Source organism: Metarhizium album, assembly GCF_000804445.1.
Source record: "Metarhizium album ARSEF 1941 chromosome Unknown scaffold_7, whole genome shotgun sequence".
NCBI classification, from domain to species: Eukaryota; Fungi; Ascomycota; class Sordariomycetes; order Hypocreales; family Clavicipitaceae; genus Metarhizium; species Metarhizium album.
In genome coordinates, this window is record NW_024467581.1 from 380,202 (window position 1) to 403,879 (window position 23,678).

The 23,678-nt window shown below is 53.6% G+C and overlaps 8 protein-coding genes across 8 annotated transcripts; 3 read left to right on the forward strand and 5 right to left on the reverse strand.

Moving 5' to 3' along the window:
- Positions 1-287: 287 nt before the first annotated feature.
- On the reverse strand, positions 288-1,097 carry MAM_03582 (Helicase; the record flags this gene model as incomplete). The annotated part of the gene is made up of 3 exons (XM_040822381.1): positions 288-602; positions 664-815; positions 878-1,097. The coding sequence occupies 3 exons, from the start codon at positions 1,095-1,097 to the stop codon at positions 288-290; spliced, it is 687 nt and encodes a 228-aa protein (XP_040679524.1).
- A 241-nt stretch (positions 1,098-1,338) lies between these two features.
- Positions 1,339-3,901, reverse strand: MAM_03583 (SNF2-related protein; the record flags this gene model as incomplete). Its single annotated transcript, XM_040822382.1, has 7 exons — positions 1,339-1,804; positions 1,860-1,964; positions 2,015-2,067; positions 2,124-2,341; positions 2,394-2,533; positions 2,605-3,776; positions 3,839-3,901. The coding sequence occupies 7 exons, from the start codon at positions 3,899-3,901 to the stop codon at positions 1,339-1,341; spliced, it is 2,217 nt and encodes a 738-aa protein (XP_040679525.1).
- Positions 3,902-8,162: 4,261 nt separating this feature from the next.
- Positions 8,163-9,002, reverse strand: MAM_03584 (Glutamine amidotransferase type 1; the record flags this gene model as incomplete). The annotated part of the gene is made up of 2 exons (XM_040822383.1): positions 8,163-8,453; positions 8,532-9,002. The coding sequence occupies 2 exons, from the start codon at positions 9,000-9,002 to the stop codon at positions 8,163-8,165; spliced, it is 762 nt and encodes a 253-aa protein (XP_040679526.1).
- Positions 9,003-10,305: 1,303 nt separating this feature from the next.
- On the forward strand, positions 10,306-11,597 carry MAM_03585 (exopolyphosphatase; the record flags this gene model as incomplete). Its single annotated transcript, XM_040822384.1, has 2 exons — positions 10,306-10,417; positions 10,495-11,597. The coding sequence occupies 2 exons, from the start codon at positions 10,306-10,308 to the stop codon at positions 11,595-11,597; spliced, it is 1,215 nt and encodes a 404-aa protein (XP_040679527.1).
- Positions 11,598-11,928: 331 nt separating this feature from the next.
- Positions 11,929-13,443, reverse strand: MAM_03586 (uncharacterized protein; the record flags this gene model as incomplete). The annotated part of the gene is made up of 1 exon (XM_040822385.1): positions 11,929-13,443. One exon carries the CDS (start codon positions 13,441-13,443, stop codon positions 11,929-11,931), a length of 1,515 nt encoding a protein of 504 aa, XP_040679528.1.
- An 815-nt stretch (positions 13,444-14,258) lies between these two features.
- MAM_03587 (DNA-directed RNA polymerase) lies at positions 14,259-18,555 on the forward strand (the record flags this gene model as incomplete). Its single annotated transcript, XM_040822386.1, has 2 exons — positions 14,259-18,437; positions 18,505-18,555. 2 exons carry the CDS (start codon positions 14,259-14,261, stop codon positions 18,553-18,555), a joined length of 4,230 nt encoding a protein of 1,409 aa, XP_040679529.1.
- A 387-nt stretch (positions 18,556-18,942) lies between these two features.
- Positions 18,943-20,151, reverse strand: MAM_03588 (multisynthetase complex auxiliary component p43; the record flags this gene model as incomplete). The annotated part of the gene is made up of 1 exon (XM_040822387.1): positions 18,943-20,151. One exon carries the CDS (start codon positions 20,149-20,151, stop codon positions 18,943-18,945), a length of 1,209 nt encoding a protein of 402 aa, XP_040679530.1.
- Positions 20,152-20,839: 688 nt separating this feature from the next.
- MAM_03589 (ISWI chromatin-remodeling complex ATPase ISW2) lies at positions 20,840-23,610 on the forward strand (the record flags this gene model as incomplete). Its single annotated transcript, XM_040822388.1, has 4 exons — positions 20,840-21,293; positions 21,347-21,663; positions 21,718-22,705; positions 22,757-23,610. The coding sequence occupies 4 exons, from the start codon at positions 20,840-20,842 to the stop codon at positions 23,608-23,610; spliced, it is 2,613 nt and encodes an 870-aa protein (XP_040679531.1).
- Between the last annotated feature and the right edge of the window lie 68 nt (positions 23,611-23,678).

Sequence of the window (23,678 nt, forward strand, 5' to 3'; positions counted from 1 at the left end):
GATCAATAGGGCGACGCCATCAGCACCTTGTCAAAGTATGGTCAACGATGGTGTTTTTAACCGTGACATTGCTCAGATTGATGGGGATTCTCGACGGTCTAGAGTGAAATTTTATTGAGCCAGTGATCGCTACGAACTTGTGAGCCATGTTCTCCCAGTTGGTTCGACTTGTAGTCACCTCCTAGCTAGTCCTGAGTATACGTTTCGTGCGACCTTGGTTTGTGTCACGCCACGCTCCTTATATCCTATGCGACACTTTGACCATGCCGCGACCACAATCAGATCTTCTACTCCGTATCCCCTCGAGTCTTTTCGAAGAGCTCCATGCTATCCTTGTAGTTTAGCAACTTTGGCGTGTGGCCATCGTCCTGCAGGGCATGGTCTACCTCCTCGCTCTTCACCTTCTGGAGCGCGGAAACCCGGGCATCCGTCGCTGCTGATGTGAAAATGCGGACGACGTAGCATTTCTTCGTCTGTCCGATGCGGCTGGTGCGACCTGCCGCCTGAAGCTCAGTCGTTGTGTTCCACCAGGGGTCGACGATGATGATTCGATTGGCGCAGGTAAGATTGAGTGATTGTCCGCCGGACTTGATGCCCGCGAGCTACGTTGCTGGGTGTTAGCATCAGGAGAAGCAGTCCGAATCGGCAAGAGTTGTGACCTACAAAAACCTTTGTGCTTGCAGAATTGTTGAAGGCCTGAATAGCTCTGGTCTTGTTCTTGCAATTCATGTGTCCGAAATAGTACACGAACCCGATCTGGGCATGCTTGAGCATACTCCCGAGCACTTTGGCCGTAATGACGTTTTCGATAAACACTATTTTCGAGGGTATCAGTGCCATGTTTCGTCTTGTGATGCATGCTCGGGGACCGTGTTACCGATGATCTTGTCCTCGGGGAAGTCGGATTGCCAGCTCAGTAATACAGTCATTGCAGTCGTCAATCGAGAGCTTGGCACCATTGAAGAATCTTGCAGGACGGAGCTAAAGATGAAGAAGCCAATTTGGTCCCTTTCTCGGAATAGAGTGACCCCGTTGTCATCGGTATCCGGGGGACGATAATCCTTAATTGCTAGTGCCGAAATTACGATGGACGACATCGTACGTTCATTTCGAGCACGATGTACCGATGCAGTACATTTGCTAGCAACACACCTCTGTTTCAAAATAAGATGCAATCCACAGCTTTTTCTGACATGCTTGACTTACGTAGGAACTTGCGGCGTCTGTCCCGAGGGGAATTTCGGATTGCATCACTTCCATGAAACAAGAGCCACAGTAGATGTGGTTGCACTGAATCGTTAGCACATGCTTTTTGGGCGACTCGACTAGTTCCAAGGCTCACTGTACCTCCGGTATTCTCCTTGGCATTGTCGGGTTGGATGCCAGGCACTTGATGCACCAACTGTCCCTGATGCGCAGTTCTGTCTGAATGGCTGCAAGGTGTTCGTCGAACTCAAAGAGACCTCCGAACGTGGCCTTGTTGAATTTTCCCATCTGGTCAAGCCCCGATTGATAGCGCATAAGACTTAACTTTGCGTCACTTTCAGAGAGAATCTGTTGAAGAATTGTTTGGCGGCCCCCAACGGCTTGTATCCTGCTGCGAAGGTCCTGGATTTGGCATTCCTCCTCCAGCTGGTGTAACAGTCTCTCAATGTTGTATGGATGTGAAATCAGACGTCTCATGTCCACACTCTTTCTTTTTCGCTTCTCTTCTTCCTGTTCAGTCTTGCTACTACCTGCCGATGGGGGCATTTCGGTCTCGCCTTGTCCCTCGGGGAAGCTTGAGCACAACTCTCTCACAAATCTAGTAGATTAGTCGGTTAACTTCTCAACGAAACTGAGACAGAATTGAACCATACATATAGATGGCTTGCTCTTCATCTGCCAGTGGAACCCAGATATTGTGTGTCTCGCAGCCGGGAATAGGGAGGATTTGGTGACTGAGGAACGTGTCACGTTTAGTTCTGACAATTTGTTAGTGTATATCGCACGCACAAACAATCAAGTCTCTCACCTTCGGTACATAAAAGTAGAAATGAGTGCCTCAAGTTTTGCATTTGCCTTATTCTAAAGGTACACCATGTTAGTATTCCCGGAAGGGCTGGGTGAGCGCTTCTCTTCACCTGGTCCATGTACTCCCTGCGAAAAGCCTTCTTGCCGGCTTCTTCTATTTTGAGTCCGATGAACTGCAGATACGGTATCATTTCTGATGACATACTTAGTGATTCGAACTCTCCGACAGAGCAGACTGGATTTGCCTTACCATCGGCAGCGTTCGAGAGTGGTGTTCCAGTCAGGGCCCAGCGGTGTTTCGCACGTAAAGTACACATAGATTGCTTGGCTGTGCGGGTGTTAACATTCGCGCGTGCGTATACATGAAAACGAAGCCTTACTGAGACTCTTCAAGTTCTTGATGCTGTGCGCCTCGTCTAATATAATTCTGTACCAATTCAAACCAAGTATTTCTTCTTGATCCAGCTTGTCTTTCTTATGCCTTTGGAAATAGTCTTTGACTTCCTTCGTTGTCGTAATCCTTGATGCCAGTTAGCATAGGTACAGTAAAGCTAGAGTATAGTTCTTGTCTCGCCCCGATGGATGACTTACACCATCTTTAGGCTACCGCATATTGCGGCTGACAGTGAGCTGGCTTTGAAGTAATAAAACGAGACAAGACCTCTGACGCTGTCACTGCAATGCTTCTTGACCTCTTTCATCCACTGGTCTGCAATGATTTTGCTCGGGACAATGACCAATGTACCCGAGATATAAGTCGTCAAATCCTCAGCTTCTGGGGGGTTCCCTACGACGCAAGCCAGGCTCGTTATGGTTTTACCCATGCCCATTTCATCGGCAATCAGCCCTCCAAAAGGGCCGGCTCTTGCGCATTCTCTTTTCACCATCCAAGCTGCCGCGGTTATTTGATGCCCGTGGAGCGCGGTTTCCATCCCCTTCAGCAACCACTTCCCGTCAATTGCCTTCACTTTCTTGTACCCAAACAACCTCGCTGCTTCCTTTAGATCCCGTCTCTGCGTCCGAGTTCGACGCGTGTCTGCATCTTTTGGAATCATGTCTCTTAGTTTCGCAAACTGCTTTCGGTGCGTACTGGCATCAATATCGGGCATTGCCGGGGCGAGCGGCTCAGCATCAACAAATCCACCCGCTATGCCTTGTGGGAGATGGACAAATAGATCCGACTCGGAGCTAACATTTGTAGTTTTCGGTCGTTTGAATGGATTTCCACTGGCAGTCCCCCCCTTTCGTTTGCCTTGTTTGTGTCCGCTCTTTTGCTTCTGTTGAGCCGCCCCATCTTGTTTCTTGTGAAGCCTAGCAATGAACTCACGAGCGTTTTTTGCCGGCGGGGGTCGCCCTTGAGAGGGTTTCTCGGTTGCAGCCTTGGTACTTTTCTTTGTATCCTTATCCTCATCTTCTGGACATTCGAAATCACTGTCGTCTTCGTCTTCCTTCTCAGTGTCGCTAGACTCTTGGCTGTCGTCGTCATTTTCCGCGCTCTGGGGTCGTACATGTGCAGTAAGTGCGTGTCTCGGGGGCTGGCCTAGGCCACTGCTGTATTGAGAATCCTCTGCGAATAGTTCCTGAACTATGTTTCCTCCGTTTGACTCTCTCGCTATGTCTGGTTCTTTCTTTACCTGTACCCGATCCATACCTTGTTCTTCCTTTGTGTTTTGGGGGTTGTTCTCCAAGCATGTTGTAACTTCGCTGTCCATTTGAGCATCGTTGAAGTCGATTTTCGAACCGGATGGTTGAAGAGCGAATTCCTTTTCATAGAAATGAGCATAACCGCAAAACGATTCAGATCTCTGAGTAGATGAAAACTTACCACAAGTACCGCGGCCGCCACAGCGTCGGCTTCTACTTTTACTCTCTTACCGTCCTCCGCCATCGTGATCAGCCCAAGAATCCCGAGAGAAACCCCAATTCAGTAAAGATGCTAGAAAAAGCAGAAAAAGCCCGGCCTCATACGGGGTATCAACTATAACACCGTTTCCAAAACACGTCACCCAGTGTATCCTGAGGCCAGTCAAGATGGCGAGCTCTGATCGAGGCCACGAGGTAGCATGTTTGAGTTGTGGAAGGCTGCGTTGAACTTCTTCATTAAATAGAAGTGGTCATGCCAGATGTCAGAAGTTGGAACACCTGGCAACTCCTGGCAACACCTGGCAACTCCTGTCAACTTTGTTTGCCCGAGTGCCTGAGTGCCAAGGAAGCATCTGAAAAGTCTGCGAAAAGATATTATTCAGAATCTAAATAGCAACTACCTAGTTGACGCGAACTGGTCTCTGGGTTTTGACGACATTAATATTTTGCGCCAAAGCCACGAAAAAAATACAGCTGCCTCTTGCTGCTCAAGCATATTTCAAAGTTGGAAACAAGCCCAATCGTACGTGAGATTCGTGATCTCTGGTCCCCCGTCCAGTATACCTACTTGGGTAGATATGCGCGTAGCAACAGTTGAGTCTACCAGGTCGACATGATTGACATTCTAATGGGAAGAACATATCTGTAGGGTAGGCATCTTGCCTCGGCCCCCGAGCGCCAAACTGTCCGTCGGACTCGGTCCATCTATCGACCATACACGCATAGATACGAGACAGACAGTCTCTGCTGAGATAATTGCACCCATGGCGAAATAGCCGCCATCACAAAGTATCGCCTAGGGACCCAAGTCAGCCCGCAAGGTAGCACACTGCTCCCCAAGGGATCCCCCAATATCTGCGGTGCCGTCGGCCGAAAGAAAAGCACGGAGCTCGACATGGCTTGTTTCGCGACGGCACTACGGCACACAAGATCTGCGGCATGCGGAGACTACAATATGAGCAAAGTCACCCCTCTGGCCAGAGGGCAATATTCCTGGCCATGCTTTGTCTTTGGGTGGCGGTGAAATTCCCGGCCAGCCACTTGGCCACGCCATACCTACAATGTCAGGGAGCTGTCATTTCTCGGTTGGTGACAGATTTTGACGCGTGGTTTTGGACTGATGCAGCAAGGCTGCATGAATGACCCAGTGGATGACTGAATTACTTGACAGATGAGTAGGTTCGTCATGGGAGAGACATGAAACACGATACTTGCCTAGCCAGATTACCTCCCTTGGTACTCGGTAGGTAGGTATGCTACCATCACCACCTTCTTCTCAACGAGGCAGCACGCCCATCCGCGGTAATGCCTCGACAATGACAAGACAGGGACTGATCTGATCCATCAGGTGCGACATTCCGACGTCCCTTGGTTCCAAGCCACAGCCAACTGCCCAATCATGTCCAGATTTGGCGCTTTCATGCGCACATCGGCGTTACGCATCATCGTGCATCTAGCTCCCTTTCCGGCGTCCAGTCGGTAGTCTTGCCCGACATTGCAGATGGGATGGAGGCCGTTGTCAAGAAGAGGAAAAATAAGAAGAAACGCCATGGTATCTGCCAGGCCCCATCATCACTTGGCGCGGAGTTGCCCAACTGATTTTGATCAAAAAAAGCCGGCATTAGCGGAAGACCATCACAGAGCAGGCCAATATGAGATCTGACCGCTTGCTCTGGGCCTGAAGCCTAAACGCCTTGACCAGCAGCCGTTGATGTACGTACTCAGCTTCACGTACTCCCTTCTCCAGTATTGTGATTTCTGCACTCCGCTCTGTTAGCTGCGATCCTCGTTTCGACTTGTGGCTTGTGCTCATGCTCGTGCTAGGTCTTGTCGTCATCCTCCTGAAATATAAACAATTTCAAACCATCCCGAAGGAGGTTGCCTTCTTGGGCGAAAAAGTAGAGTCAAGCCATGGGGGCAAGAAGGAAGGAATGACACATCGACCGTTCCGTATGTGTTCCTCAGCCCATATCGCCGGTTGGAACCCACAAACCACACGTCTCGCGTTGCCATGATCCAGGGACATCTTGGATGTGCAAAAAAAGCCATCTGGAAAGCACCTTAAAAGCTAGGCATGAGCTGTGTCTGCCGCCATGGTGCCAAGGCGAGATGTCAAACTTGCAGCGCGCCACGAAGGTATAGCTGTCAACGTTGGCCTCATCACTTTCAGTCTGAGGGACACTTCTGCTGTTGATTTGACATCGGAACACCTAATCGAACTTCACGTAGCTGCTGTGGTGGTAGGGTCTCTGAGTTTCTTGGCGACACTTGTTGCGGTGGCATTCTTCATACGGATGCGCCGCAGTTTTCGTCACGAGTGAGTGAAGCTGAATACCGATACAAAACATCTCCGGGGTTATTTCGAAACTGATGCATAGCCGCAGCCTAATTCTTTTGTTAATCCTGAGCGACATGCTGGCAACGCTGTGGCTTGTACTTCTCCCTGCTATCGAGCTGGCGCGTGGTCCGATACCGTCCAACTCGACCATTTGTCAAATCAGCGGATTCTTTCTATCCGTGGGAATTGAAGCATGCGACCTGACCGTCCTTCTTGTCGCCATCCATACCGGCCTATACATCTTCAGAGGGCGGAGTGGGCTGTATCCGTACCGCTTTCCAGCATATGCCCTAGTTGCAACAGGGTCTTTGGTGCTCACATGTCTAGCATTCGTCAACAATGCAGGGTTCGTCAATTCTGGTTCTTATTGCTATTTGCCCGCGAGTCCAACTTGGGCACTTAGGTTCCTGAGTTGGACACCACGATACGCGGTTTGTCTGGCCATAGCGCTTACATACACCTGTATCTATGTTTATGTGAGGTGGATCATGATCAAAGTCGACAAACCAAACAAACAGAGGAAAACGGACGAACTGCTTCCTAGTCGACTACAGCAACTACCACGGCGAGGCTCGGTACCACCTACTCCCCCAATAGCGTACCACGGACTCATCCCTCCAACGCCGCCGTGCGACAATATGCTAGTGGACTATGGCTGGAACAAAAAAGCAATACACGGACAGAACCAAGGATCGAGAGAAGGCTCTGCTGTTGGAAGTCGGGATCGGCGATCAAGTCCGAACCGGATTGTGTCGGCGACGCCACAAACTGACTGTGAGGAGAGGAGCCTCGTGTTAACCAAAGACTCCTTCAAGGACTATCCCCAAGGTGCCCACTATATGAATGACTCGAAAGACAGAGACCCCAGGCTGTCGCCAACGAGCCGCCCTGCCCCAGAGCGGCACAGAATCAGCTGTTTATGCATGGATCGCGACGGGGCTGACACGCCTCACGTCCCGCCTCGGTTGAAGATGGAATTACGGCTGCAGAACAGTACTCCTGAGACGGAGTCGCTGCCCAACTTGGTTCTATCACCCACTACGCTGAACGAAACTGGCATGCCCGAGACAAGGCACAAGATCCGTCGCCAGTTGAGAAGAAAATTGATCTATCCTGTGATATATATCCTGGGATGGATTATTCCGTTTGCCGCGCATGTGACCAAGGCCGACCGGACCAACCAGCCGTTCCCGCTGGTCCTGGCTGGGCTTGTCAGCATTTGCATGCAAGGCCTGGCTGACTCGGTGGTCTTTTTGATGCTGGAAAAGCCGTGGCGTCACCGCAAGCGGCCCGTCTGTTTTGTGCCGCTGCGCAGGCTTTCGAGGGTGAAGAGAAGCTCGGCGAGAGTCGGCCGTACCAGAGAAGAGATGCTCGTTGAGGGCAGACTGGCAAGAGCAAGGAGGGACCGGGAAGCGGAAGATCGGCGGCGTCAACCACGAGAGTTAGAGAACAGCAAGCGTGGGTGGTGGGACGTGAAACTTGCGGGAATAGACGAGTCGAGAGACGAAGATTTAGAAGGGGTGTTTTGAGGCGACATTGCAGGTGCTTGACGGCGGTGGCGTTTATTTTCAAGCGTTAAATACATGGAGTCACTGTAGTTGACGCCAGGCCAGTGGCACTAGACTGTCATTTGTTTTGTGTATGTATTTGCCGATGGTTGTTACCGCCCGACATGCAACATATTCTCGACCGCATACGTGCCCGAGCGATTAGCCAGGATCCTTGGCAGTGTCCATTCCAACGAAACTGCGGCCAGCGTCAAATCGTTGCTGTACCCATTCATTATGCCTCGGCTCCGATTTTCCTTTGCGATTCCAGTGCAACCCAGATTCCCTTCAACTCCTTGCGCAGGCCCTCCCATGTTGTTCCTTGTTGTTCCTGTTCCTGTTCCTGTTCCTTTTCTTTTCCTTGCCATTTGTCTAGCGTCTCAAGTTATCGTGGCCGCGCATCAGCCCTCGCGTATAAACTTCAAAAAAGCTCTCCCAATGGCAACGCCGTCGTGCGGCAGGGGCGCCCTCTCCATGGCATCGTCGTATACCTCGTCGGTGAAGATGCCCACTGTGTGCCGGTTAAACAGAATCTCGGAGATGATTTCGTTCGTGAACTCGGGGTGGCCCTGGACGGTGAGGTACCTGCCCGGGAGGTACATTCCCTGGACGGGGCAGAAGGCGTTGCCGCCGAGGGGGATGGCGTCGGGGGGCAAGTCTTGCACAACGTCGCGGTGCATTTGGTGGATGCGCTATCGGGGAGTCAGCGGGGTTTTGCGGGCATTCTTCTTCTTCCTGTCGCGTGCGTGCTTTCTTGGGGTCGCGTTTACCAGGGTGTCGAGACCGAATATCTCCTTGCCCTTGCTCGTCAGGTCGACGTCCGTGACGGCCACCTCCCAGCCTTTCTCGCTCTTGCCGACGCCGGCGCCGACTGCGCGGCCGATGATTTGGTGGCCGAAGCATGCGCCGACGACGCGGATGCGGGCCGTCTCGAGGGCCCTTTTGGTGAAGTCGACGAGTTTCAGGATCCACGGGTCGTTGTCGAAGGCGGTGTGGCGCGAGCCGGTGAGCAGGAGGGCGTCGACGTCGTCGAGGGCCGGGTAGGAGTGCAGGTCGTTGACGACGTCGTGGGCGGAGATGGTGAGCAGGCTGGACAGGTCCTGCGGCGGGTCGAGCGTCCTGGCTGCGCTCGAGAGGAGGGCCGTGAAGACGCCCGCGTAGCCGCCGAACTGGGAGCGCGTCTGGGGCTGCGGCGTGTCGCACTCGAGGATGGCCAGGCGGAGGACGGACGGGGGACTCATTTTCTGGCGGCGCGAGGGAGACGGCGAGGAGAGGCGGACGGGCGAGGCGAGCGAGTCGGCGGGGAGAGAGCGCGAAGGGAGGGGGTTTTTGTTGTCGATGCGTGGGAAAATGGGAAATGGGAACGTGGATTCTGGCGATGCGCCGCCGGCCCGATGCCGCGGGCGCAGGCGGACGAAGTTGAAACGGGCGACTCCACTCGGCGTGCGGCCAGGTTGCCAAGATGGGTGCCTGGCATCGCCAATTAAGAGGCGGTGCTGTTGATATCAGGTTGCGCCAGTACTTGCGCAGTACATTTCCGTGTCCAGCTGCGGCTGCGGCGCAAAATATCGAGGGCTCGGCTACCGCCGGGTCCCAATACGGAGCAACGCCGCCCGTACCGAGGTCAATTGCTCAGGGCGCTCACTTTCTTGTTCGGGGCGCTCAATACCCCACTCAGACCCATGTTTTATGCGGCAAGCCCCATTGCCATGCGCCACAGTACATTCTTAGTACAAAGGTATGGCAGCTTTACTCAACTCCAAAATCGTCTAAATAATGCTGCAGCCCTACGAATTTTTCAACAGGCAGCAGCTTTTTCCTTCAACAACATCACGATGCCTAACGAAGGCCCTCACAACACGGGATGGGTAATTGAGCGGCCGGAACAACTAGAAAATCCGGCCCGATTGTGAACACATTGAGCGAAAACACTAGAAATCGCGTTTTTAAGCGATTTAGAGCGGCGCTATTGAGAAATTCGTATAAATTACACAAGCACCTTTTCGATTAATTGAGGGCATTTTGCTGCCATACATTTGTACGAAGAATGTACCGTGGCGCATGGCAGCGGGGCCGCTAGACCAAAAACAGGGCGTGGTGGGGTATTGAGCGCCCCGAGCAAAAAAAAGTGAGCGCCCCGAGCAATTGACGTACCGAGAGCATGTCTCTCCTTGCAAAGCCGCGATTGGTCCTTGGCGCGGCGTCGAACTGTACGGCAGAGACTCCGAGGCTCGTTTTATTCATTGATTTATTCGCTCCCCCTTCTCCCCAAAGCCAACCCACCAACCCTCCGTGGTTTCCATCAAGACGCATCTCAACCAACGCAGGGAAGACGCGGCTGGGTTCAGCTCGGCGCTTTGTCAACATTGGGACTTCCGTGCGGCGCCCACGTGCAAAATTCAATGAATGGGTGGGTATCGCATCGCAGCCTCGCCCAAAATGCACCACCACCACCACCAACACCACCACCACCACCACCGCCATCCTCCATGCCTCGTCCGATGCACCGCAGATAAAGGCCGGCCAGCGTGAGCACAACCCGCCATGTCTAGACCAACACTCCAGGCATTTCTGGCAACCGCCCGCAACGCCCTCAGAGCACCGCCGGCCCAGCGCCCCAAACCGCTGACCTTTGTCGTCGGCAACGAGTCCGCAGGTAAACAGCTCGTCACTCGGGTGCCTTGCCCTGCCTCCATCACCCCAGTCCCAGTGCCTCGCTGAGACATGCCCCAGACCTCGACTCGCTCTGTTGCGCCATCGTGTACGCCTACATCCGCAGCCACACGGGCCACCATGCGCTGCACATCCCGCTCTCCAACCTCCCGCGAGCAGATCTCGGCCTGCGCCCAGAAATGGCCGCCGTGCTGCAACACGCCGGCCTGGCGGCCCGCGACCTCGTCACCCTCTCCGAACTCCCCGACCCCCTCCAGCCCGAGGACACGCGCTGGCTCCTCGTCGACCACAACTGCCTCACGGGCCCGCTGAAGCGCTTCCGAGACCAGGTCGTCGGCTGTGTGGACCACCACGTCGACGAGGGCGCGCTCCCGGCGGGCATCGAGCCGCGCGTCATCGAGCCCTGCGGCAGCTGCATGAGCCTCGTCGTGGACGAGTGCAGGCCCGCGTGGACGCAGCTCCTCCAGGCCCAGGACCTCGAGGCGGCACCGGCGCGGGGAGCAGCCGCCGCCGACCTGCTGCCCCCCGGCGAGCAGGACCGGCTCGTCAAGCTGGCGCTGGCGCCCATCCTCCTCGACACCGTCAACCTCACGGCCGAGGCCAAGGTGCGCCCCAAGGACCCGCAGGCGGTGCGCTTCCTCGAGGCCCAGATCCGCGAGCCGGGCTTCAGCACCACGCGGTACTACGAGCTAATCAGCGCCGTCAAGGAGGACGTTTCCGGCCTCTCGCTCCGCGACATCTTCCGCAAGGACTTCAAGCAGTGGGACGAGGCCGGCCTGTCCCTCGGCATCAGCTGCGTCGTCCAGGGCTTCGAGTACCTGCTTGAGAAGGCGGGGACAAAGCACGTCTTCCTGGCGGAGCTTGCTGCCTGGGCCGACGAGCGCAAGCTGGATGTTGCTGCCGTCATGACCACTTCGCACCCGGGCGGCAATTTCCACAGGCAGCTCCTGGTTTGGGGCCTGACGGACAGGGGCAAGGCGGCAATTGGGAGGTTCGGAGACGTCGGTCGGCCCCTGGGACTGGAGCAGTGGGAGGACGGGGCCCTGGACGGTGACGATGGTGATGGGGGCAATACGAGGTTCGCGTGGAGACAGGCCAACCTGGCGGCGAGCAGGAAGCAGGTCGCGCCGCTGTTGAGGGAGGCCCTGAGAGAGAAAAAGTAGCGACGACGACATTGTGCAGCTGTGGACGGTGTGAAAGAGGGTGGTTAAGGGGTTTGAATGTTTCCAAAGAACGGCAGGAAAACGCCACAGCCTTGGCGCCACTGATGGGGATGCCAGAAAACCATACAGGACTGGGCTAACTGGCATCCTGCTCTAGAACTTGATATGAGGTATTATTTTTATCTTTTACATGGGACCCAGCCAGCCTTACAGAAATTTATATACATATCAGTCATCCTATGTGGTACATACTGCCATGGTACAGGGGTAAAAAAAAAACGACTCCCATTCGTTTAGAGGAGCAAAAGCACCGGTGAAGGCTTGGTTCAGCTTAGGGCGTGCTATTCGTGAATCGTTGCACGGCCTGTGCCCGCTCCTCTCGGGCCTGGCTACCGAGCAGATGGCGATGAGCCTGTTCGACTTCTCTCAGGACCCGCACAAACTCACGATGCTGAAGGCGTCGTTGACCAATGAGGTCCAGCGAGTCCAGCGATGGTGGGTTATGAAGCATCTCCTCTGCCGCGGGATCGGCGACTAGGATGCAGGCCTTGAGCGCATGATAGACGCTGCCAGCGGGATAAACGGGCGGTTCCTCTTTCAGCATCTCCGGGTACACCCACCGCAATGCATCGATACACATCTTGGTGTCTTGTGTAGAGGCCATGACGCGGTAAGCCAGCTCATAGAGTTCTGGGGGTCGCGCGATTCGAAATCTGGCAGGCGCGCGGAAAGCGTCCCAAAACCGATCCCAGGCTTGCCGCTCGGCGTAGGCTCTCATGAGCCTAAGTGTTTGGCTGTGCTCTAGTGGTGCTTGGAGATTGAGCAGTAAGAACTCCAGGTTGCGTTGCGCACGTTCCAATTCTGGCCCGTACGCAGCTGACGTGGCTATGCATTCGATCAACATGACCAGCATTTCCTTGGATCGGACAGAGATGCCTTGCTCCTCGGCCGCCTGTAGTAGTTGATCAACAAGCTCCAGGCGTGTGCGGGCGTCGTCCTCTGAGTGAGTTACTTGAAACACTGCTGATATCAAGCGCTCAACAACTTTCTGACCTAGAGACGTCCCTGAAATGTGAAGGTCCGTGACCAGTCGCTGAAGGGTCTTGAGCTCGGAGTCTGCAGGCGTTTTTGACAGGTTGCAACTCTCTGATGGCTTCTTCTCAGATGTGGCAGCTTCGTAATCTTGAGACTCGAGCCTTCTGGCGCTCGTGGAAAAGAATCTCTGCTGCTGTGAAGCCTGCTGCAAGTATTGCCACTGTACAGCGGACGGGTTGTTGGGAAGCTGAATCTTGGACGATACCAATGCCTCTAATTCGGTTTGGTCCTGAACGGTCTGCCCTTTAATCTTCAATGTTTGCTCCAAGTTCCGCTTCAGCACGCCTTGCCATAGAGTTTCCAAATTTAGCTCGTTTCGCCTGGGCTCGGTCATGCACTGAACTACAACGGTGGTTCCAGTTCGAGCAGCGCCAAAACCGGAGAACCGCCCGCTGGCGTCAAAGCTGGCGGTTTCGTCGGGCACGCTGTCACTTGTAGAAAAGTTAACACACACCCATCCCGTGGATATGCCATTGTCGCCACCTGGAGGAATCATCGTATTGGTGCCCATCAACTTGGCTTTCTTTCGCAGCCGTCGCAATTTGGTCTTCAATTCCCCAGGCCCGATGAGCCCGTCAGCTCGTGCATCCACTTTGCAATTCCGTCGGAGCCATCGCACGAAGCGACCGGATGAAATGTGCAAATGCCGCTCGCTCCGGGCTGTCGCAAAGAGCATGATGAGATTCGGTCCAAGGGCAGCCGGAGGATCTAAGTCGCGCAGATCCATGAGAGAAATATCATCCAAGCCCATATCTTCGAATATATATTGGATTATTGGGGCTATAAATGCGGGAGACCCTTCGGGCGCCTTTGGGAGGGAAGGCGTGTGAAGGCTTGGGGGATGTCTCGGCGGCTCAACCTCGAGGAACCAAGGATTGTCGGTAGCAGACTCGGCTTTTGTGGTGCTTTTTTGTAAGTCATCATGATTCTGTGAGGTCTTTGAGGCCTTTTTCTGCACTGAGCTGAGAGGAATGTGTCGGTCGGAAGAAAAGAATCTGCTAGGTGGCAGGGAAATTTGTATAAAGTGAGGTTCCAGATGTCGGAAGGCCGGTGGCGATCCAGCCACAACAGCTCTAAAAATGGCATTTCTGCAGGCGCAGCACCCCAATGCCGCGACCACTGGCCGTGGTATCATCCTGGCTTCCTTAGAACACGGGTGGTTTTTGATCTGGTGCGATTGATGTTGCCACCAACGAGAGCAACTTCCCAGCCGTTGCAGAAGTGGCCGATGAAGCTCCAACTTTTTAGTGGGTCCCTTAGCATCAGCTCAGAGACGCCCACGTGATGCCTCCCCGGAGTGGCCAATCCGGGGACCGACTTGGCAGCCAGGCGAATTTTTTTGACGGACCCGTTCTCCTGTCAATGAATGGCTGTGGGATCTACAATCTTTCGCTCCTTCATTCCCTTCGCGAATTCGGTATTCAGGCTCACCCATTCATCTTTTGTATTTTTGTGACTTTTGGGAGCTTGCCTTATTTCATTTCAATGATTTAATAATTTTACCCTTGCCTCAGCAGCTACGCAGCCTGTTGAGTTCACGCTTCCGTCTCGCGCCTCGTCACGAAGATGCTCAGTCGACAAACGAGGAGCAGCGTCCTTGCTCGCCGAGCGGCAACAAAACGCTCATTTGGGCCACCGAGAAGACTCCCTTCCGTTGCGCCGACAAGTTTGTCATCGCAGTGCCGGAGGTTGGTCATCACACGCCCATGTCGGCCATGGCGGAGTCGCAGTCTGGAGTCCTCCCCGGGCCAGTACATCCACGAAAGAAGCTTAGCGACGGCCATTGACGACTTCAAATTCGAGTCCACGCCGTACCATCACCTTCAGAGCTCTTCAATGCCACCATTTCAGCCTTCCGCGCTTCGCTCCCATGACATGCGGCCTTTCGATTCTCCAGCCCCCTTGACGATTCCCGAACCTGGGCCTCCCAGGTCAGCCACTAAAATCAATACATATGGCATCCCTGGCGATACAGAAGACATGCTGCCTGTATTTGATGCATGCATTCGTGTTGGCAAACTCGACAGGGCCGCTTTAGTGTTGAAGAGGATAAACGCAACGGGGGTGCTCTCTGGCGAGGAGCGTATTATACTCAACAACCAGTACCTGCGAGCCTCAATTAAACAGATGCGAAACAGCCCGGACCTACGACAGGCCGAAGAACTTCACAAGTGGTACGAATTGCAGATTCGAAGCAAAGGCCTTCCACATACCGCCGAGACTATTGCTTGCATGCTCAAGGCTTCCCTTCTGTCTGAGCGAGGTTCGAGACTTGACCGTCTGGTCAACAGGTACATGGGCATGGCCCCCGGCGAATCAGGTCTTCGGGTCCTTAGTATGGATGATGTTCTCAGCGACCAGGATCTAGCGGTCATCACCGAGATTTGCCCAACGTACAATTTCACCGTGGATCCGGACGAAGATGTAGAGCTGTCCGCGTTGACTGAAGAACACGCTCAATTAAGATCAGCTGAAGCCTCCATTGACCAGACTGTGGATGCTGTATCGTGCGACGAGATTGCAGAACCTCTGCCCACACCACAGCGTGGTGCTGGATTGACGTTTCTCAAGAAGGGTCTTCTCCTGCTCAGGGACTGGCAGGACGTGGACATCTCAAAAATGTCGAACGCAGATCGACGCGACATTCAGCTACAGCTAGAGCGAGATTCGATTGGATGCGCAATCGAGCGTTGGAGAGAGGCTAACAAAAATCTCGCGCAGATGGGGATAGCCACTGCCGTCTCAGCATCCTCTGCTGAAGAATCCTTGTCTCGTCGCATGGCGGGATGGCTTGACTGTCTGGAAGAGAAACTGAAAGAAGAAGTGGCTTTGACCAAGGTTTCCGAGAACAAAACCGCCAAGTCTGATCAAGATCTCGACAGATGCCTGTACGGACCGTTGATAAGTCAAGCTGACCCTGCTCGGTTGGCAGCTCTTACCATTCTCTGTCTCCTCAGCCTTGGGGCCACTCAAGGCGCCGATAAAGGACTGCTAGTGAGCAGGCTTGTAAACAATATTGCCAGGCTCGCACAGGAAGATATTGAGACACAAAGGATGGAAAGGGCTCAACTCTCCGACAAGAAGTTGAGTAGGCAGGGCACCAGAGCACGTCGCAAAGTTTACTTCACTGGTGCCACAACGAACATGGTAGCCGATGCAACCAGTCAGCGCGAAACTGCAACGATCGTTGAAGATGTCTCTGAGACGGTCAAGGAGCTGGAAGATGCAACTCGCGAACCGTGGTCCATATCCATTCGCGCACAGGTTGGCTCATTCTTACTCAAAACTCTTATCGAAAATGCTTTTATCAAAGTTACGGTGACGCATCCCACCACGAAGGAGCTTATTAGTCAAAATCAACCAGCATTCACACACATGCAGCAGCCTCGCAGGGGCAAGAAAGTTGGTGTACTCCATCTCAACTCGCATCTTGTGGAACAGCTAAAAAAGGAACCCATCGGCGACTACATTGCCAAGCATCTGCCAATGATTGCTGAGCCCAAACCTTGGCGCCAGCTGAATGAGGGAGGGTTTCTAGATAGCAAAACGGCAATTGTTCGTGCGAAGCCGGGCGACATGGAACAGGCGCTATACACCAAAGCCGCCATCAAAACAGGGGACATGAATCACGTTTTTAAAGGTCTCGACGTCCTCGGCAAGACCGCCTGGCGAATCAACAAGAATGTCCTCAATGTCATGATGGAGGCCTGGAACACTGGAAAAGAAATCGCCAATATGCCACCCCTGAACCCCGAGTTACATATCCCGGAAGAGCCGGATTCATCTGCAGATCCGCTGCTGCGAAGGAGTTGGATGCAAGCTGTCAAAGCAATTGAGAATGAGCGATCTGGGCTGCACTCTCAGCGGTGTTTTATGAACCTCCAACTCGAGGTTGCACGAGCATTTAGGAATCAGACCATGTACTTTCCGCACAATGTCGATTACCGAGGACGCGCTTATCCAATGCCCACTTATCTTAATCACATGGGTGCTGATCACAGCAGAGCGATTCTCAAGTTTGCCAAGGGAAGGGCACTTGGGGAAAGGGGTCTTCGATGGCTGAAAATTCACCTGGCCAATTTGTACGGGCTCGACAAGTCGAGTTTTGACGAACGTGAGGCCTTCACTGATGACAACATCTCCAACATCATCGATTCCGCCACAAATCCTTTGGACGGAAGCCGATGGTGGCTCCAAGCGGAAGAAGCGTGGCAATGTCTGGCTGCCTGTTTCGAATTGAAGGCAGCGCTGGAGTTGCCGGATCCAACCAAGTTCATCTCACATCTTCCCGTTCATCAAGATGGCACTTGTAACGGTCTTCAGCATTATGCTGCCCTTGGTGGTGACACTTTGGGAGCTAAACAGGTCAATCTCGAACCCGGCGAACGACCGGCGGATGTTTATTCTGCAGTGGCAGATCTTGTCAAGCAGGCCATTGACAAAGATGCCAAGGCCAACAATCAGGCTGCGCTGGTGCTTCAAGGCAAAATCACCAGAAAGGTTGTGAAACAGACAGTCATGACCAACGTTTACGGCGTCACATTCGCTGGAGCTAAGAAGCAAGTCTGCAAGCAGATTGATGCCTTGTATCCCGATTTGGGAAAGGAATGTGGAATACCAAATCTGATTCTTTCCACATATATTGCCAGACACATCTTCAATGCCTTGGCAACCATGTTCCGCGGCGCCCATGATATTCAGTACTGGCTGGGTGAAGTTGGTGGTCGGGTCTGTCGAGCATTGACACCAGCCCAGCTCGAAGAAATTCGGGAGAGTTATGAGAAAGGGGGGCGAAAGAAGCAGGATGAACTGGATGATATCGTGAAACAGTTTCGCTCTTCTATAGTTTGGACAACGCCTCTGCGCATGCCAGTGGTCCAGCCGTACCGGAAACACACAGCCAGGGAGATCAGGACCTGTCTCCAAGCAGTGGTCTACCCGACCAGTGACCAAACCGACCCTGTCAACAAAAGAAAGCAACTTCAAGGCTTCCCCCCTAACTTTATTCACTCCCTGGATGCAAGCCACATGCTGCTGTCAGCCTTGAGATGCCATGAACAGGGATTGGATTTTGCGGCCGTGCACGATTCTTTCTGGACACACGCTGCTGATATTGATACCATGAATGGTATCTTGCGAGAGGCTTTCATTCGGATCCACGAAGAAGACGTCGTCGGTCGCCTTGCAGCCGAGTTTAAGGCGAGACACAAGGGCTCACTGTACCTGGCTCATCTTGACCCTTCCTCTCCCGTGGCAAAGAAAATCAAACAACTAAGGAAAAGCAGCAAACTTTGCCCAAAGGAAGAGCTAGTTTTGGAGCACAAACGTAATTCACTCAGACTTTCGGGCAACCCTTGGGATCTGGAAACTGCCAAGAAGATTGTGACACCTGCATCTGTGTATGAGGAGATGGCTGGAGCTGAAATCGACGTCAGCATCACCAATGACCTCGAAAACATAGGCTTGGGTGAGATTTCGCAAGATGAAATGGACACTGACGAAGCGACCATGGCATCCGAGACGATAGAGGACACAGCCGCTGATGACGACGGTATGATGGACTCTGACGATCCACACGACGCCGCAGCCATATCTGAGCGCCTCATGGAGAACATGAAGATGAGCCATTTTGAAACACTCATGCTGGGCACGACAGGGCCAAATAAATCGACCAAGCGTGTCACCAGACGTGCCGCCTCTGTGCCGGTGTGGCTGCCTTTCACTGTTCCACCAGTCCCCAAGAAGGTACTGCCTGCCCTTCAGCAACCTATGCAGACTCCGACAGTGAACGGACAACTAACATGTTGATTAGGGCGACTTTGATGTCACACGTCTACGAGAGAGCAAGTACTTCTTCTCATAAGACACGTTTCTTGTTGTATTAAATAAACAAAAACCCAGGGAGCTGGCGTTGGGGGTATTATTCCGAGTGTTTAATTTTTTTGATATCGCGGGAGCATTTACATCGGAGTTTATCAGCACTGCGTTGAGGGAAAAGGCACCTTGTGCACGCTGCCCTAGCTTGGCCAGGTAGAGGCACACGACTCTTATATACTTGCATATAGCGACGGCATAGGTATCTGTACGTTAGACGGAGTACTTCGAGAAAGGTGGGAGGAACAATACAGACAAAATAATGCAAACCGAATTTGCTACGAATGCGCAGGATCAGGACGGGAGATGTCAATCGAGTTTCATAGCATGGTCTCTGAGACTCTGACCCGGTTCCACTTGATATCTACCTAGGTATCTACCGCACAGCAGCGTCCTTCAGAGTCTGAACGGTGCAAACGCCACCAGTCTCGGTGACCAGCTTGCCAACGCCAGTCTTGCCAAGCTTCTCAACGACACCAGCGTCAAACGCAACTTCCAAGTCGTCAGTGGTGGTAAAGCCAGGCTGGAACGTCTCCCAAATCTTCTTTTTGGGATTCAACACACCCTCCGGCTCGCCCTGCCAACCCTCAAAGAACACACGGTCGCCAGCCTTGCAACCCTCTGGGGGGGCGACCAGTTCCACGGGGCCCTTGTCCTCGTCAACCTCGCCCTCCTTGACCCTGGGAGAAGCGGCAAGAACCATGGCGCACGACTTGATTCCTCGCATCTTGACGGGCTTCAAGTTACACACGACTACGACCTTACGACCCTGCATCTCTTCCAGAGGGATGAGACCGTTCAGGCCCGAGCAGACGGTTCGGCAGACTTGGCCCTCGTATTCAACGTAGTCCTCGTTGCCGGCCGGATCGCCCATTGCAATGGTCGAGACGTACAGAGAGTCGGCGTCGGGGTGCTGTACGGCCTTGAGGATGTGGCCGACACGGAGATCGATGAGACAGGGCGATAGGGGGGCAGCGGCGGGAGCAGCCTTGGGCTGCTTGGGGGCCTTTTCCTTCTTTTCCTTCTTGGGTTTCTCCCCGCCCACGGCCGCCGCCGCGGCACCCTTGACCTCGTCAATTTTCTCCTTGGCCTTTTCCTTGGTGCGATCAACCAAGCTGGCCTCTTTGTTCCCATCTACGGCGGCGGCGGCGACGGCGGCGGCGGCGGCGGCGGCCTTCTCCTTCTTCAAGCGCTCCTTCTCGGCTTTGGCATCGACGGGGGGCTTGACGTAGCGAACGTCGTCCTGGTCAACTTGGATCTTCTGGTCATCCTTGAGCTCAAGACCGAATAGGGCAGAGTTCTGGACAAAGTCGAGGTGGCGGACGATGTGAGGGTGGCCCTTTTCGCCGGTTCGCTCATCAGGAGACCACTTGGCGACGATGGGAGAGAGCGTCTCGTAGATTGCTACGTCAGCCTTGCTGGGCTTGCTGCCGAGCAGGGTTGTGCGGCTGGCGAGATGGCTGTTGAGAGTCTCGAGGATGGTGGCCTTGTCATGGCCGGACCTGAGGCGATCTGACGTGGTTAGCCATTGCTGGATTTCGGCCTCCTCGGTGGGAGTGTACGTCTGACTGGCGATGGAAGCCATTCTGCCCAATGGGTTGAACGAGGTGGAAGAGAGTGCCCTGATGGTAGGACGAAGAGCCTGGACGCGAAACAGTTTCGTTGGGGTTGGTGGAGAAATTCGCCTGTTCTGGGCGCAGGCGATTTCTCTCAAACTTGTAGGTTAACTTGTGGCGTGGATTGAGTGAACCCTTGTACGTCGTGAGAACGGGCAGCATTGAATTTTTCTTGTCAACGGCGGGGTTGTCTTGGAGGGGCAACGTCCAGCTGAGCCACTCGGATCAGCCAATGACCAGTGCGTTCCTGGCCCTGGTGGACCGCCTTGCCTCCTCGTTAACGCGCTCCGCACCATCCGGCACGCAAGGCACGTGACTGCGCGCGAATTCGCGTTTCCAACGTCATGACTTTTTAATGGGACTGGCGCGTCTGCCATTCTCAATCGCTTCGGTTGGTTTCAATTCAACTGTAGGATTTGCCGGAAGACGTCACGTTTCGGTCAGCTTCGGCTTCCTTTATGCTTTGGGTACAAACTGTCTGTACAAATTGTCGGCTTCATCTTTCTTATTTCCAGGTGGCAACCAAGGATCAATCCCAAGGCAGACACTACTTCGTGCGTTGCGCTGTCCACCGTGGCCACAGCTCATGGTCGCGTTCATATGACGACTGGTACCATGTCATCGGATGTCTAATCAGCTCCATCAGAAGCTCCGGCCATGACAAGCCCTCTGAGTTCGCCACCTCCTGTGGCATCGCCCAAGCCTGATTTGTTATGCGACATTACTGAGGACAGTCTCATCAGGGAAGAGCGTGAAGCACGTGATGAGAACAGAAAGGAAGAGGAGAAAAGAATATTGGCGGCTCGGAAACCGAGGAAAAAAAAGGCCGAGACCAAATCGGAGCGCGAGGCCAAGGCCCGAGAGCTGGATGAGTTGCTGATGAAAAGCGCGGCTTTCAGTGATATCCTCACCAAGAAGACGCAAGCTCTAGGACGAGTCGGGAGTAGCCTCGACGGAAAGACGCTGGGAGAACATAATCTGCAAATGGCGAAGCAGCCCGAGTGCATGGTGGGAGGGACTATGCGGGACTACCAGTTGGAAGGCCTAACTTGGATGTTTGAGATTTGCTGTCAGGGCATGAGCGGGATTCTTGCCGACGAGATGGGTTTGGGTTTGTAGCTTTACCCCGGTGGCATGTCTTGGTGATGCTGACTACTGCATCAGGCAAAACCGTCCAAACCATTGCTTTGATCGCACTGCTCCGTGAACAGGAGAATTACCTCGGGCCTCACCTCGTCGTCGCTCCGTTGAGCACGCTGTCGAACTGGATGGACGAGTTCCACAAGTGGACTCCATCAATCCCCGTCATCATGTATCATGGGAACCAAGCTCAACGCGCGAAAATTTTCCAGACCAATATGCTCAAGAACCTAAAAGGTGGCAGGCCAACGGCCAAGTTCCCGGTGGTTTGTACCTCGTATGAAATGGTTTTGCGAGATCAGCATAACCTGTCCCGAATCCAGTGGGAGTTCATCATCATCGTATGTGTCGGAGGGCCTACGCACTCGTTTTACACATCTCTAATTTCATTGTAGGACGAAGGACATCGGATGAAGAATGCAGAAGCCAAGCTTTTCCAGCAATTACGGCAATTCTCATCTGCGACTAGATTGCTCATTACTGGTACTCCGCTACAGAACAACTTGAAAGAGCTCTGGTCATTACTTCATTTCTTGCTGCCAAACATCTTTACTGACTGGGAAGCATTCGAGTCGTGGTTTGACTTTTCCGATTTGGAGGATGAGAGAGGCGCCGAAGAATTCATTGCCGACCAGATGAAGCAGGACCTGGTTAAAAAGATCCATCTGATCTTGCAACCCCTTCTGTTGCGCAGAATCAAGCAGGACGTTGCGGCGTACCTGCCTAGAAAGCGGGAATATGTCTTGTTCGCGCCAATGACGAAGGAACAGACGGATCTTTACAATGTCTTCACCAACAAAGAGATTGATACAAGGCAGTACCTTGAACAGAAAGTCCTGGACAAGGTCAATAGCGCAATGGCATCGCGCAGTTCAACTCGCGCATCATCGCGATCTAGCAGTCGCGCGGCAGCGGCGGCCAAGAAGAATGAAAGCACAAACGGAAGCACAGTCTCTCTTGCCGTGCGGCAAAGCCCTCGCGGCAAAAAAAATGAAACCAAGCCAACGTGCTCGCTTCCAAACGCTTTCAGCTTGATGATGGGGAAGCGCGCAACTAGTTCGCCCGTCCAGGGCGATGCCCAGAAGACCGCCAAAACTCCAGCAAAGCAGGCTGCGAAGAGGAAAAGTCCGCCGACGTCTGTGAGATCTGATAGCAAGAGCGCCAGATCAAGCCGCAACTCAACCCCAGCCAGCACGCGTGGGAGACCGCGGAGGGGGAAGACATACGAAGAGGCAGACTCGGACGAGGAAGATGCCCTATCGGACGATGCATTCGAAGCCAAGCTCGCAGGCGAGATGGACAGAGATGGTGACGTCGAGGAAGAGCTTGATGAACTCCAATCGCCAGAAGAAGTGGAAAGAGCGCAGACATTAGAACTTGCCAGTAAGTTTTGGGTACTGACATGTTGAGAATCCAGCTAACCGCATCATGCAGAAAAACAACTGGCGCAGAAGAAACTGGGAAACCCCCTGGCCCAGTTGAGACTGGTGTGCAACAGCCCTCATAACTTCTACAACCCCTGGGCTACATGCACCGATGTCCCCGTCGACGAATCCATCATCACTTCTTCAGGGAAAATGCTGCTTCTCGATCGACTCTTGCAGAAGCTATTCGAGAGGGGACACAAGGTGTTGATATTCTCGCAGTTTAAAACCCAGCTGGATATCCTGGAGGATTATAGCAGGGAGCTCCGAGGCTGGAACGTCTGCCGCATCGACGGGTCCGTCCCACAGGACAGCCGTCGGCAACAAATACACGACTTCAACAACGACGCTGACTACAATCTCTTTCTGTTGTCAACCAGGGCGGGAGGCCAGGGCATCAACCTGGCATCAGCCGACACCGTCATACTGTATGACAGCGACTTTAACCCTCAGCAAGACCTTCAAGCGCAAGATCGGTGCCACCGCATCGGCCAAACTCGACCGGTCATTGTGTATCGCCTCGCCACGAAGGATACAGTTGAAGAGTCCCTCCTCATGTCAGCAGACGCCAAGCGCCGTCTGGAAAAGCTCGTGATAAAAAAGGGAGGGTTCAAGAGCATGGGCCAGAAGATGGAAAACAAGGAACAGCTTGACGCAGAGACGCTGCGGGCTTTGCTGCTGAAGGATGGCCAGGTATATGAGGCATCGGGAGGTGATGAGATTCTGAGCGAAGAGGACATTGAATTGCTGTGTGATAGATCGGACGAGGCATACGATAGAGCGGCCAGTGGTCTGGGTGATGCGGACGGGTACCGTGTGGTTGAGACGGGTGCGGATTCTATCAAGATGGCGAGAAAGGATTAGAGATGCGGCCAGAAGTAGACGCTGCGAGGTGTACCTGTATTGTATTCCCAGACTTGACACGCGACGCC